This window comes from Gymnoscopelus braueri (genome assembly GCF_963280865.1).
Source record: "Gymnoscopelus braueri genome assembly, chromosome: 23".
Classification (NCBI taxonomy): domain Eukaryota; kingdom Metazoa; phylum Chordata; class Actinopteri; order Myctophiformes; family Myctophidae; genus Gymnoscopelus; species Gymnoscopelus braueri.
The window spans coordinates 8140018-8152768 of NC_137625.1; the positions used below are offsets into that span (position 1 = coordinate 8140018).

The following is a 12751-nucleotide window of genomic DNA, read 5'->3' on the forward strand; positions in this document are numbered from 1 at the left end:
ACAACTAAGTATCTGTCTGTATCTATGTTGAAGTATATGATCAGCAATACCGATAACCAGTGTATAAAACAATGTACTTTTGAATATTGTAACTACGTTTGAAAAGGTGTCATATAATCCCATGAGGGAGGGGCCACGAGGTGGCATGACACTTAAAATCATTCATTCATATAGATCATGGGTTAACTCTCAAACTTAAACCTGACCTCTAAATGCCTGATCCTAACCCCAACCTCAATCTTTTTACTTAATCCTTTGTTTTGCCCATAAAAACATACTATAGTAGTAGGGGTGGGACGATATATCGATATCGCGATATATCGCGATACTTTCTCCCGCGATAAATAATCGATACACTGCCAAAAAAAAACGATATTTAAAAAAAAAAAGGTTAGCGATACGTTGTTTTTCCTACTCAGTATTTGTGTAATGATGATTTTGAACTGTTTGGTGCTATTTTATGTGTTTATGAATTGAATACAAGGACTATCGTGATATATCGTTGGTGAAATTTCATGCAATATATTGTGATATCGCAATATATCGATATTTTCAGATATCGTGATATATCGTTGGTGAAATTTCTTGCAATATATATCGAATATCGTGATATCGCAATATATCAAATATCGTGATATATATTGTTATCGTGGGCCTAATATCGTGATATATATCGTATTGTGAGGTACCCATATCGTCCCACCCCTATATAGTAGTACAATACGCACGCACGCACGCACGCACAGAGTTACGGGCCATCTCGCCATCCTAGCGTGTAGTAAACCGCTGTCGGAGACCTGGCTGGTAAACACACATTATAACGTTGTTGTCGGGCGGAAACCTCTTATCTCCATATTTTAACTTTTTGTGGGGGGTTTTTTCCCTCCGCAAATTAACGCCCTATTCGATCATACTAAAGCGTCACACAAAAGCATCAAAAGTAGCAGATCCGCAAGCTCGAAACGCGGCGCGAAGCGGCGCGTTTCGAGCTTGCGGATCTGCTACTTTTGACGCTTTTGAATTTGAATCCTGAAAAGTATCAGTTTTGGACATAATAGGTTTTCCACCAGACGGAGACGTTATAATAGCTCTGCATGTGGCAAACCCTACAGCGGTCATTACGTTGCCCCCGCGTTCCTGCTCTCCTCACAGCATGATGCCCCGTGATGGTTGACTGGAGCCAGTGGTGGAACAAAGGATTTGATATATCGCTGTTGTCAGAAACCTCTTATCTCCATGTTTGAACTTTTTGTGTTTTTTTTTTGTGAATTATAACGCCCTACTTGATCATAACTACCACGTCACACAAAAGCATCAAAAGTAGCAGATCTACAAGCTCGATACCGCGACGCGCTTCGAGCTTGTGGATCTGCTATTTTTGTTCTTTTTTTATTTGAATCCTGAAAAGTAACAGTTTTGGGCATATATGAGATTTACAACCGACAGAGAATGTCTTTTTTCTTTTACTTATACGTAAAAGTAGCAATACCACAATGCAGACATACTCTGTTCCAAGTTCTGTATTCAGAATTTTACTTGGGTAAAAGTACACAAGTATTGGCATCAACCTAATACTTAAAGTACGAAAAGTAAAGGAACAAAACGTTGTGAGCTTGCAGATCGGCTATTTTAAAGTATAAAATAGGGCTTAAAGGTATCATGACATTCATTTTCACTTTTTTTATTTTCAATGTTTTATTTGGGGTTTTATGACCTCAATTACACCCAAAAAACTGAACTTAGAACATTCAGTGGATTTTCTGTGGTCTGGGGTTTTCTGAATAATTAGGCTGAAAAGTAATCTGAGCTTGACCCTTCGACAGTGAGGTCACAGTCGATTAATCCCGCCCACTCTCCTCCTCGCCCCTCCCCTCCCCTATCCTTTCCTTTGGGGGGGCGGAGCAGAGGCGATGATTGACAGGCAAAATCCCTCACCAGCGACACCCACAGGCAAATATTTCTTTTTTCATTGCAGTTGAAAAGGCTTTAGAAATGTGAGAGAAAAACACCTGCCATGGATCACTGGAATGGAATTTTCACTTAAAACTTTTTGTACACTTTTGAAGGACCAGGACAAAGACTTTGAATGTGGTGTAAAAGTGAATGTCATTAAACCTTTAAGTTGTTATTGTATGTTTTGTAATAATAATCCAAATCTGCAAAGTAACTAAAGCTGTCAAAATGAATGTAAGTACAATATTTGCCAGTGGTGTAGAAGTTATCAAGTATCAAAAAAAATGTAATACTCAAGTAAAGTACAAAGTACCGGTTTGCCTGCCAACTGGAATTACCGCCAAATAAACAGCCCTAGAGCAAAAACTCCCACCCAGCTGAAAATGCTGAATGTCAAAGGTGCTTATACTACTACTCAGTAGATCTCACGTTCTCTCCATCTCTCTCAGGACTAGGTTAAACTCAATCTGGGAACCCATTGCCAAATGAAAAGGAAAAACAGCGCCCTCTGCTGTTTTTGACTATCTCAGTTGGCTCTGGGAGGAAGTTGACGTAGCACCCGTGCGCAAGGAAACCGGGGTTTTGGTCTGCCTTCAGCGCATCACTTCCGGTGGTGCGACTATGTTTTAATTCCCACTAACAATATTTCTCCACGGAACACTAACACCACTTCTCCCAGAGAACATGGATCGTTTTGGTTATAAGCCCACTTGTTACTATGATGAAAGAGCAAGTTAAAATGTGAATATCTTTCCGTGGTTTTGTCTGCTCCGCGGACGCTATTGTTAAATTAGTTTTGGTTTGTTTCGGGTGGGGAAGGATCGACGGACACGTGAATCCCGCCCACTACATTTGATTGGGTAAAGTGCGGCCTGCTTCCTGATCTGAAGGCACGCCCACTTGAAACCAATGCGCAAGGGTTGTCAACACGGCTACCGACAGATTCAAACGCAGAGCAGAATCTGTTCTTGAGAGAATAGGTTAAACTTGACGTCACACACCGAAAATAGCCGATCTATATGCTCTTATAGATCGGTTTCCATGCCCACAGAAAGTGGACAGATTCTGGCAGAAACCTTTCATCTCCATATTCTTGTGTTTTTTTCGGAAATGAATGCCCTACTTGATCATACTACAGCGTCACACAAAAGCATCAAAGGTAGCCTCACAAATAAACATGCAGTAATCCTGGTCTCTATACTGCCTCCCCCTGGTCAGCCGGGGCGCCTGATGGAGGGGAAAGGAACTGGTTGGAATAACGTGTTCCTTCCACGCCCTACGTCCTACCGGGGAAACTCCCCCCCTGTCAGGTGATAAGAAGCGGGTTGCTAGCTCCTCGTGCATTTAAGGAAGCAGTTCGGGGCTCTCCCTAGGCTGGCAGAGGGAGAGTAGCACCCAGGATTACAAGCTTAGGCAATTGGCACAGGGTGAAAAAATGTGTTACAAAAAATTGTGGGATAAAAAAATTTGAAAAGAAAAAGGGAATGCATGGCAGAATCGGACATCATTCTTTCTCGCACTCTTGCACTCGCTTATTTACCGAGCGACTCACTCACTCGGCTCACTCGCTCTTTCACTCATTCAATTACTCAGTCATCGTGCTCTCTTTTTCAGTCTCTCACTCACTCGCTCACTCACTCACTCACTCACTCACTCACTCACTCACTCACTCACTCACTCTGTCTCTCTAACGCTGGCCACGTCTTTCCATATAACTTTTTCCCCCTCACCCCATCCAAGTCTACATCATTGCTCTGCCAAATTCCATTTCCCCCCCTATATAACATAAACGCAGGGAAATTGCATAAATAAATTGAGCTGGGAGATTTTTAAGGCATGTTGTGAAACCTAACAACTGCATTAACCTCCACTTCAATCAAAGCCTTCGCAGAGCAGTTTGGGAACTGAGGCCTGGGCAAAATGTCCACTGCAGGCAAAATAGGTTTACATGACTATTAAACAGTATAACAAGATTTTGTTTTTTAATAAGTTGAGGAAATGTTTTATTTGTATCTAGGGGTGCAACAGTTCATCAAAGTAATAATTTTAATCGATTATATATTTAAAAAAAATCAATCATCAAAAATTAGTTTTTAAAAAGACATTCCATAGCTTTTACCACAACTTGGAAATCGGCAAGGACACATTGTGTTCCAGAGAATTATCTTTGGCTGTGCTCATCAAAAGGGTTTAAAATGATGGAAAGTGAATCCATGATATAATACTATAATACCCCAGCCTTGAATGTATTATTGGCTCAGGGTTTGGCAGATAAATTCACACACAATTTGAACAAAAAAACATTACATTGCTAAGGAAAACATAGCGTAGCGGTGGCTTACGGTGGTTATTAGGGCCGCACAATGTATTGAAAATGTATCGTCATCGCAATATAAACAAAAAATACATATCGCAAAAGCAATAATGCGTGACTGAATTTCAACAATCCAGGAATAAAGGATGTCTTTCTTTAGATTAGAAGAAAAATGTTTTAAGGGGAGCAGTGAGAAACTACATGGCTAAGTTGATGGTGAGTTGATCATTGTTGCCAGGCAGAAACGTCTTAAGTCCATATTTTTACTTTTTGTTTTTTCGTAAATTAATACCCTACTTTCGAATTTGAATCCTGATAAGTAACAGTTTTGGACATATGAGGTTTTCCATCCGACAGAGACACTATACTCATTGTCATAGCAGCTGTAGCCAGGGGAAAGGTTTTCAGTAAAACCATGTTGGAATTGAAATATACAGTGAGACATTTCTTTCTTCTTTTTATTCAGTGTGTGTGTGTGCATAGTGCCTACAGTAGGCTTTTCATTGTCTGGGTTCTACGTTAGCAGCCTGCCAACAGCAGAAAGGTGTTCAAACTGTATACTACTTCAGTATTTGTTTACTTGTCGCGAGTCATGTCATCAATCCAATATTCAACGATGTTATCGCATATCGAATTGGTTTCTTGAAATTGTGCAGCCCTAATGGTTATATAACAGAGAACTTCAAAGCCCTATAATTTAACGTAACATCAATTTAATATAAAGCAGCCCATACTGTAACTATACTTTGTACCAAGGGCCTGACAGATCTTCCATCCCTGCTATTTAACCACTTTTAAAAAAAATCAAAAATAGCGGATCTTTAATCGCACGATGCAATGCGTCGTGAGCTTGTAGATTGGCTATTCGCGCTATTTGTCGCACAATGACACGCATAGGGCCCACGTTGTTAAAAACTGACTACGAGAGAGAAGTACACAGTCATCCATGTGAACTACAGTTGCATTTATGTGAACATATTTTCTAAAGCACTATTCTGAGCTAAGGGACCTCTGTTGAGCTCTGTAAATATAGACTTCTTCTTTTTTTTTACAGAAGAAACCATATAACGTCTTGGATCGGCATGCATATGGAGCTGACAAAACACACAGCTGTTTTTGCTGGCTGAAATCAACGACATCCTCAATTGATTTCAACTGACGAGGTCTTAGCACCAGAGACAGCATGGGTGGGGTAGGGGGAGAGAGAGAGAGGGATAGAGACAGAGATAGGGGGAGAGAGATAGAGAGAGAGAGAGAGAGACGGAAAGGGTGAATCATATAAAACAGGTTAGAATAAAAGCAAGAGAGAGACAGAGTGCAGAGACGAGGCAATAGAGAGAGACAGATATTGAACAGACGTCTGTCAACCTTTATTTCTTTTTCTTTTTTCTCTGTTCCTCTTGTCTTTCTGTCTAACCCGGGGCAATATTTAACGAGCAATGTTTTTTAAAAGGCCCGCAGAGAGTCCAATTATAAAGAGAAAACAGAGCACGGCGCACTCCGTCTCCAACTTGGCACGGACATCAAGAGGGAGGTGGGCTGGACGGCCTGACAACCAGAGGGCTTCACCCACAGAACACTCCTCCACAGCACCAATCCACCATGTCAGTGATTCTCAAACAGTTACATTTCAAGAAACCCCAGTTTGATATGCATCAAACCAGCTGCTATAACCGCACCGCGTCAGTCAGATGAGCGGGCATCTGTGATAATGTACACGTCTACACGTGTCTATCTGAAGACTCACCTCTTCAGACTCCACTTCACCCCCTAGAGTACTTCACTCTCCCTGGTCTTTACACCTTTTCCTTTGGATTGATGCTAGAGATTGACCAGGACGTGACTACCGTGCAGACACAGCCTATCTGTGCATCCAGCACCAGTGCACCACAAACAGCAGTGCAACGCACACACCAAGTTTTAACCCCTTAATGTAGAGGCTAGAGAGTTTACTGTGAGACGAGACCTTTTCGAACAGGCAATTACTTTCTCTCTCTCTCTCTCTCTACGGCTTTGAGAGGCAAGTCGGAGAGCGAGAGAGCGAAACAGAGAGAAAGCGAGAGAAGAAAATGTAGGCTACCTTTCAAGTTGAGCAATATGATCATTGGCTGATCTGATCATAACAACTGGCACAAGGAATGGATAGACTTTGAAGATTACAGGGAGAAAGTCAGAACTATGTGTGGTATAAGACCGGGTATCATGCATCCTGCACAGAGCGCACGCTACAAAGCCTTTTAACCGTCCGACCGGCGCTTTCCCAGTGGGTGTTCGCTGTCTCCCGTGGGTGCTTGAACTTCCGAGCACCCACAGGATCTGCGCCTACGTGACCGTGGTCACTGTCTAGTTTTTTCTTGACCACAAATGCACAGAATGTTATTTAGATGGCATTTTGTTTAGACAGATGCTATATGTTCAGTGTTTATCTGGTATCTTAGTTTGTTAGAGGCCCTACATGGTTCTCTCTGCACTCTATTTATGTTCAATACGTCGCTCTGGATAAGAGAGTCTGACAAAAGCCTTAACCCAGTAAGACCTGAAGCCGATTCTAGAAATTTCTTCTAAATCCCAACAGTATTCTGAAAAATATCAGTTTCTATATCAGTGGTTCTCAAACTTTTTCATGTCAAGGACCCCCAAAATGATATGTATTTGGCCGCCGAGCCCCATCTCAAAATATTTTGTTCCAGGGAACCCCAGAAGCAAAGATTTGAGTTAAAAATGTTTGCTTTAAAACACTATATTAAAAGATTTGCACACATTTTCATGATTCAAAAATAGCAGATCCACAAGCTGGTAGCGCGGCACTAGGTGCCGCACTATGAGCTTGTATATCTGCTATTTTTGAATAGCCAAACTAAAAATGCTTTTTAGCTCAAAGTCAAAAAGTGACACAGATGCGTTCCATGTCTTAATGGGTTAACTACATTATTCTTAACATCCTCATGCAAGTCTGCATTTCCGGAAATCAGACTAATAGATCAGACCGAACAGGAAGTGAAAGTGGAAGAGGTGGAAGAGGAAGTGAAAGTGGCCAGCTGAAAGAGGAAATGGAAGTGAGATGGAGTTTTGGTGAATTCAGTGAATTATTTTCCGTGTGGAAAAAAATAAGAACAATACGAGTATTTGTTCATAACTTAACCACTTTGTCACACAAAGAATTGCAAAAATAACCTATTTACAGCTTTCAGAGCTTACTTTTGATGTTTCCAGACAATTATTGCCAATTTTCGCAAGCAATGACATGGCCAAAATATCCTCCAAGTTGAAAGTGGTTCATATTAAATTCATATCATTCATTAAAGCGACAAGATTCCTCCAAAATGTTAACCAAAATGTTATATTAAAACGTAACCCACAGTATCGGGGTATTGCGAGAGCACTTCGAGAGCACGTCTAAGCATTTCAAAATGTAATACAGTGCCTTATTCAAATCATCCCTATTTAAATCTTGTCTGTACATTTGTCATCATTTAAATTCTGATATAACTGTACTGCTGCAAGCTGCTGGATATTAACTGGTATGCAAATGTCTCAGTCTGCAATTGACATACTCAAGTAAAGCGAAAGTACCTCAAGACAGTACTTATGTACAGTATATGTGAGTAAATGTTCTACTTTGCACGCCTGTCTATGCGTGTATGTGTATGTGTATGTATAGTCTAGGTGCGTCACCACAATCATGTGAGTCTCTTGGGGTTTTTGCACAAGTCGGTGCACAAACAACTTGGTCTATTGTCAGGTCATATGATGGTATGTTTGGACAATGTCCTATCTTATTGTACACATGTGAGGTGGCGTTGTCAGGGCTTAGAGCCCGACTGATGACACATGTTTGGGTGCGAAGCCCATCACGATTTTCTAGAGTCCTACACCACCGATTAACAATGTTTTGACCCAATATTTTCAACAAACAAGTAAGTAAATAAGTAAGTAAGTAAATCTTGATTTTTTAATTAAAGTTGCACTATGTAACTTTCCTGTTCCACACCGGATGAGCCCGGGTCTCCAGTGCAGGTGCTGACATTTTCTACCACTGAGCTCTGAGAAGAAATTGAACTTTGACCTGCAGGTCAAAACTTCACGTCGAACCAGAAACAGGATTGAGTTGGAACAGACAGCGGACTGCTCTGCGATAAATGCACACAACAAGACTTACCGTTCGGCCTCCAGACGCATCTCCTCTCGCTTCTGTCTCCTCAACTCCCTGCGCCGCTCAAAGTCCATGTCATCCATGGTTATGCCCTGTGGGGGAGACATCAACAAACACCGCCATGTTAGTTTACATAGACAGGAAGGAAGGAAGGCAGGCAAAAAAAAAAAACGGACTTCCGGGTGTATCACCTCTGTTCCACTCACTGGGTGTTCTTAGATTAGCAGCGCTATCGTTCAAGATTTCAAAATGCATCGGCGTACAGGTATGCACTTTTACGCACAGTACTGTGTTAAACAGAGCAGTGGTACGCTAAACCGTGACATGATGGAACCTTCTGTTTCGTGGTGCACTGATCCGCACTAGTGGGCTCCACTAACATGATGTCTATTACCATACACCACACACATCACATGTACAGTACGCAGTGTTTCCCATTGGGTCACGGACCCATTTTTATTTAAATATCCCTTTTTTTTTTTCCAAATTTATTTTTTATTATTTTAACTTTTTCATAAATTAAAAAACTTTTTCAAAAGAACTTCATGAATGAAATAAATAGACAGAGACATTCTATAAATAAATTAACGTAAAAAAAATTAAAATAACAGATTCGCGACATGTTGTGATCTGTAGATCGGCTATTTTCACTAGTTTCACAAATGTCTCTTTTGCGTCTCGAGCTAAAAAAAGTTTGGGAACCCGTGCCCTATGGGTACGAGGAGATATCAGTACAACTGCTATTGAAAGCAATGAAATGGTATGGCCACAGATTAAAACACAGCTTCTGAAGGCACTATAACTGCAACTACTTCACTCCATATCGTCTTATCATTCGTTCAGAGTGTCATGATGCTGCTAGCTATGGCTTCCTCTCGTATAGGTTTCTAAACAAAACAGTTGTGTAGTTGGTTAAAAGGATGAACTTGGATGGAGAGATCAGGGAAAGGGGGGGGGGGTGCTGACACACTGACATACATTACATCATATCGTAGCTGTCGGCCAGAAACAATACCGGTATTCTAACTTGTTGTGTTCTTTTGTAAATTAACACCCTACGTGATCATACTACAGCGTCACACAAAAGCATCAAAAGTAGCAGATCTACAAGCTCGGAACGCAGCGCAAAACGACGCGTTTTGAGCTTGTAGATCTGCTGCTTTTGCTACTTTTTTATTTGAATCCTGAAAAGTAACAGTTTTAGACATAATGAGGTTTCCACCCGACAGAGACGATATGCATGAAACTACATATCCACCACTGTATGGGGACCATACTACAGTTAACCCATTAAGACCTGAGGCCTGAATGTCTTCTAAAAACAGTTTTTTGAATGTCTTCTAAAAACAGTTTTTTTTAATGTCTTCTAAAAGTTTTTTGAATGTCTTCTAAAAACAGTTTTTTGAATGTCTTCTAAAAACAGTTTTTTGAATGTCTTCTAAAAACAGTTTTTTGAATGTCTTCTAAAAACAGTTTTTTGAATGTCTTCTAAAAACAGTTTTTTGAATGTCTTCTAAAAACAGTTTTTTGAATGTCTTCTAAAAGTTTTTTGAATGTCTTCTAAAAACAGTTTAAAAAAAAAAAACTTATGTTACTATGTCAGTGGTTCTCAAACTTTTTCATGTTAAGGACCCCAAAATGTATATGTATTTGGCCAAGGACCCCCGTCTCAAAAAGTTTTGTTCCAGGGACCCCCCAGAAGCCATGATTTGATTTACAAATGTTGGCTTTAAAAAAATATATATTCAAAAGACGAGACCACATCTCTGAGTGTTTACCGGACTCTCTCTTTCCCAGGTGTTTCGCCGAGGTGGTTGTGGTTTGGAGGTTAGGTTTAGGCATCATTTCTGTGTGTTAAGGTTAGGGTTAGGCATAGATAGTGTTTGTGAGGTTAGGGTTAGGGGGTTAGATTTAGGCATATAATGCTTGCCCCAACGTGTCGTCACCACGGGGGGGGGGGGGGGGCAGCGTGACATAGTAGCTGCAGACATACTGGTGGGGGTCAATGTTAAGTCAACCTGTTTATACCCCACCAAGATGTCCGCGCTACCAAATGACAAACGTTGACGCCCTCTTCAGGATTTTTTGGTACGCACTATAACCACGCCCACCTGGGCGAAACACCAAAGAAAGAGGGAGTCCAGTGTTTTTTTTTCTTCTTCTGTTTACAAGGCTACAGCGTGGCTCTAATTTGGGCCTTAGCCCCTCCAGTTTTTTTTTCCTTCTATATTTCTTCTTAGTTGTTTTGTGGGGGGAACCCATAAGAATGTGGGCATCAGGGAAACGACAGATAGAGCGAGAGAGAGAGAGAGAGAGTAGAGAGAGAGAGAATATAGGCAGAGCGTGTGAGGAGAGAGAGAAGCCAACACAGGATGTTAACTCAATCAGCGAGGAGCACTCTCGCTAAAAATACCCTGCTTGGCTCAGGGTACGTGACTGTCTGTGCAGCGAGGAGAGGCAGGACCACCCAGGAACCACTGATCCTCCCATTGCAGATCCGTGATCCCCCGCTAAGCCACCGACAACAACAACTATAGCGTAGATCCGTGCCCAGGCAGCCTATATAGAATGGACAATCGCCCGCGACTCCCGGCCATGCGAGTGCCAGTGTGTGTCGCAGAATGAACACAACGCCATCGCAAAGGTTATACCCAGAGCAAGCAGCGATATACATCACTCTCTAATGCAGTGGTGCTCAAACTGCAGTGGTGGAAAAAGTACTCAAATGTTTTACTTAAGTAAAAGTATCAGTACTGCAAGGTAGAAGTACTCCGTTACAAGTAAAAGTCTGGAATTCAAAATTGACTTGAGTAAAAGTACAAAAGTATTGGTATCAAAATGTACTTAAGGTACTAAAAGTAAAAGTACTAAAATGTTTCAAAATAGCAGATCTACAAGCTCACGATGCGACGCGTTGTGAGCTTGTAGATCGGCTATTTTCAAATAGCCTATGTATAAAATAGGGCTAAAGCGGTTGATGTATGTTTTATAATGTAATCCTTTATATCTGCAAACATGCAGTAACTAAAGATTTCAAATAATTGTAGTGGAGTAAAAGTACTTAGTTACTTCACTGTCAAACTGTGGGCTGGGGGCCCACTGGTGGGCTGTGAGGATATAGCCAAGCGTGCCGGCCCCCAAAATAATTGGCAAAACACCAAGACTTGATTGATAATATAACAAATATAAAATCATTTATGTAAAACCATGTCATTGTATTCTTGAAAATGAGCTTTCATTGTAATACCTGTAAATAATAACTTATAGTACACTACTTTAAGTTCGTATTTTTTAAGTTCCACTGATCCGAGCAGGGCCGGTGCTAGGCAATTTGGCGCCCTAGGCAATATTTTTCCTGGCGCCCCCCCCCCCCCCCCCCGCCCTAGGCAACTGCCTACTCTGCCTAATGGGCGCGCCGGCCCTGGATCCGAGCCGGGAAACATAATCGATTGATCGATCAATAAACATGCTCTGAAAAAGCACATGGTCCACCCAGCTGACCATCACTTAAAGCATGTGGTCCACCCATATGACCATCACTTCACCGGTCAGAGGGGTGAGATGTTTGTGATGTTTTAGTGGTTCCTGATCCAGGAATCTATTGCAGACCTATATCTAAAATCTGTTGCAGACCTATATCTAAAATCTGTTGCAGACCTATATCTAAAATCTATTGCAGACCTATATCTAAAATCTATTGCAGACCTATATCTAAAATCTATTGCAGACCTATATCTAAAATCTGTTGCAGACCTATATCTAAAATCTATTGCAGACCTATATCTAAAATCTGTTGCAGACCTATATCTAAAATCTATTGCAGACCTATATCTAAAATCTATTGCAGACCTATATCTAAAATCTATTGCAGACCTATATCTAAAATCTATTGCAGACCTATATCTAAAATCTATTGCAGACCTATATCTAAAATCTATTGCAGACCTATATCTAAAATCTATTGCAGACCTATATCTAAAATCTGTTGCAGACCTATATCTAAAATCTATTGCAGACCTATATCTAAAATCTGTTGCAGACCTATATCTAAAATCTATTGCAGACCTATATCTAAAATCTATTGCAGACCTATATCTAAAATCTATTGCAGATGATGGCAGCACATGACAGTGGCACATATTTTTGTGCATCTTCAGCAGTAAGACTGCTACAGTATGTACAGTATATAGCAACATATTTTTTTTGTGTCATTTATTAATAAATATTTGAAGTTTTTCAGAAAACTTAGGTCAGGATTTAGAAGGCGTTTTTAGAATGGGCCTCAGGTTTAAATGGGTTAAGGGATAAAGTGTTCCAAGTTTGGGTTTTTT

At 40.8% G+C, this 12751-nt stretch overlaps 1 protein-coding gene across 2 annotated transcripts in view; it reads right to left on the reverse strand.

Annotated features, from left to right (window-relative positions):
* The window catches only part of cald1a (caldesmon 1a), a 133392-nt gene that overhangs the window by 61990 nt on the left and 58651 nt on the right, over positions 1-12751 (reverse strand). For both annotated transcript variants that reach the window (XR_013932608.1, XM_080420884.1), the window contains exon 2: positions 8427-8512. Coding sequence is in view for 1 of the 2 variants with exons in the window: in XM_080420884.1 (XP_080277010.1) it covers positions 8427-8503 (77 nt within the window). In the remaining variant the exon portion in view is untranslated. The remainder of the gene's footprint in view (positions 1-8426; positions 8513-12751) is intronic.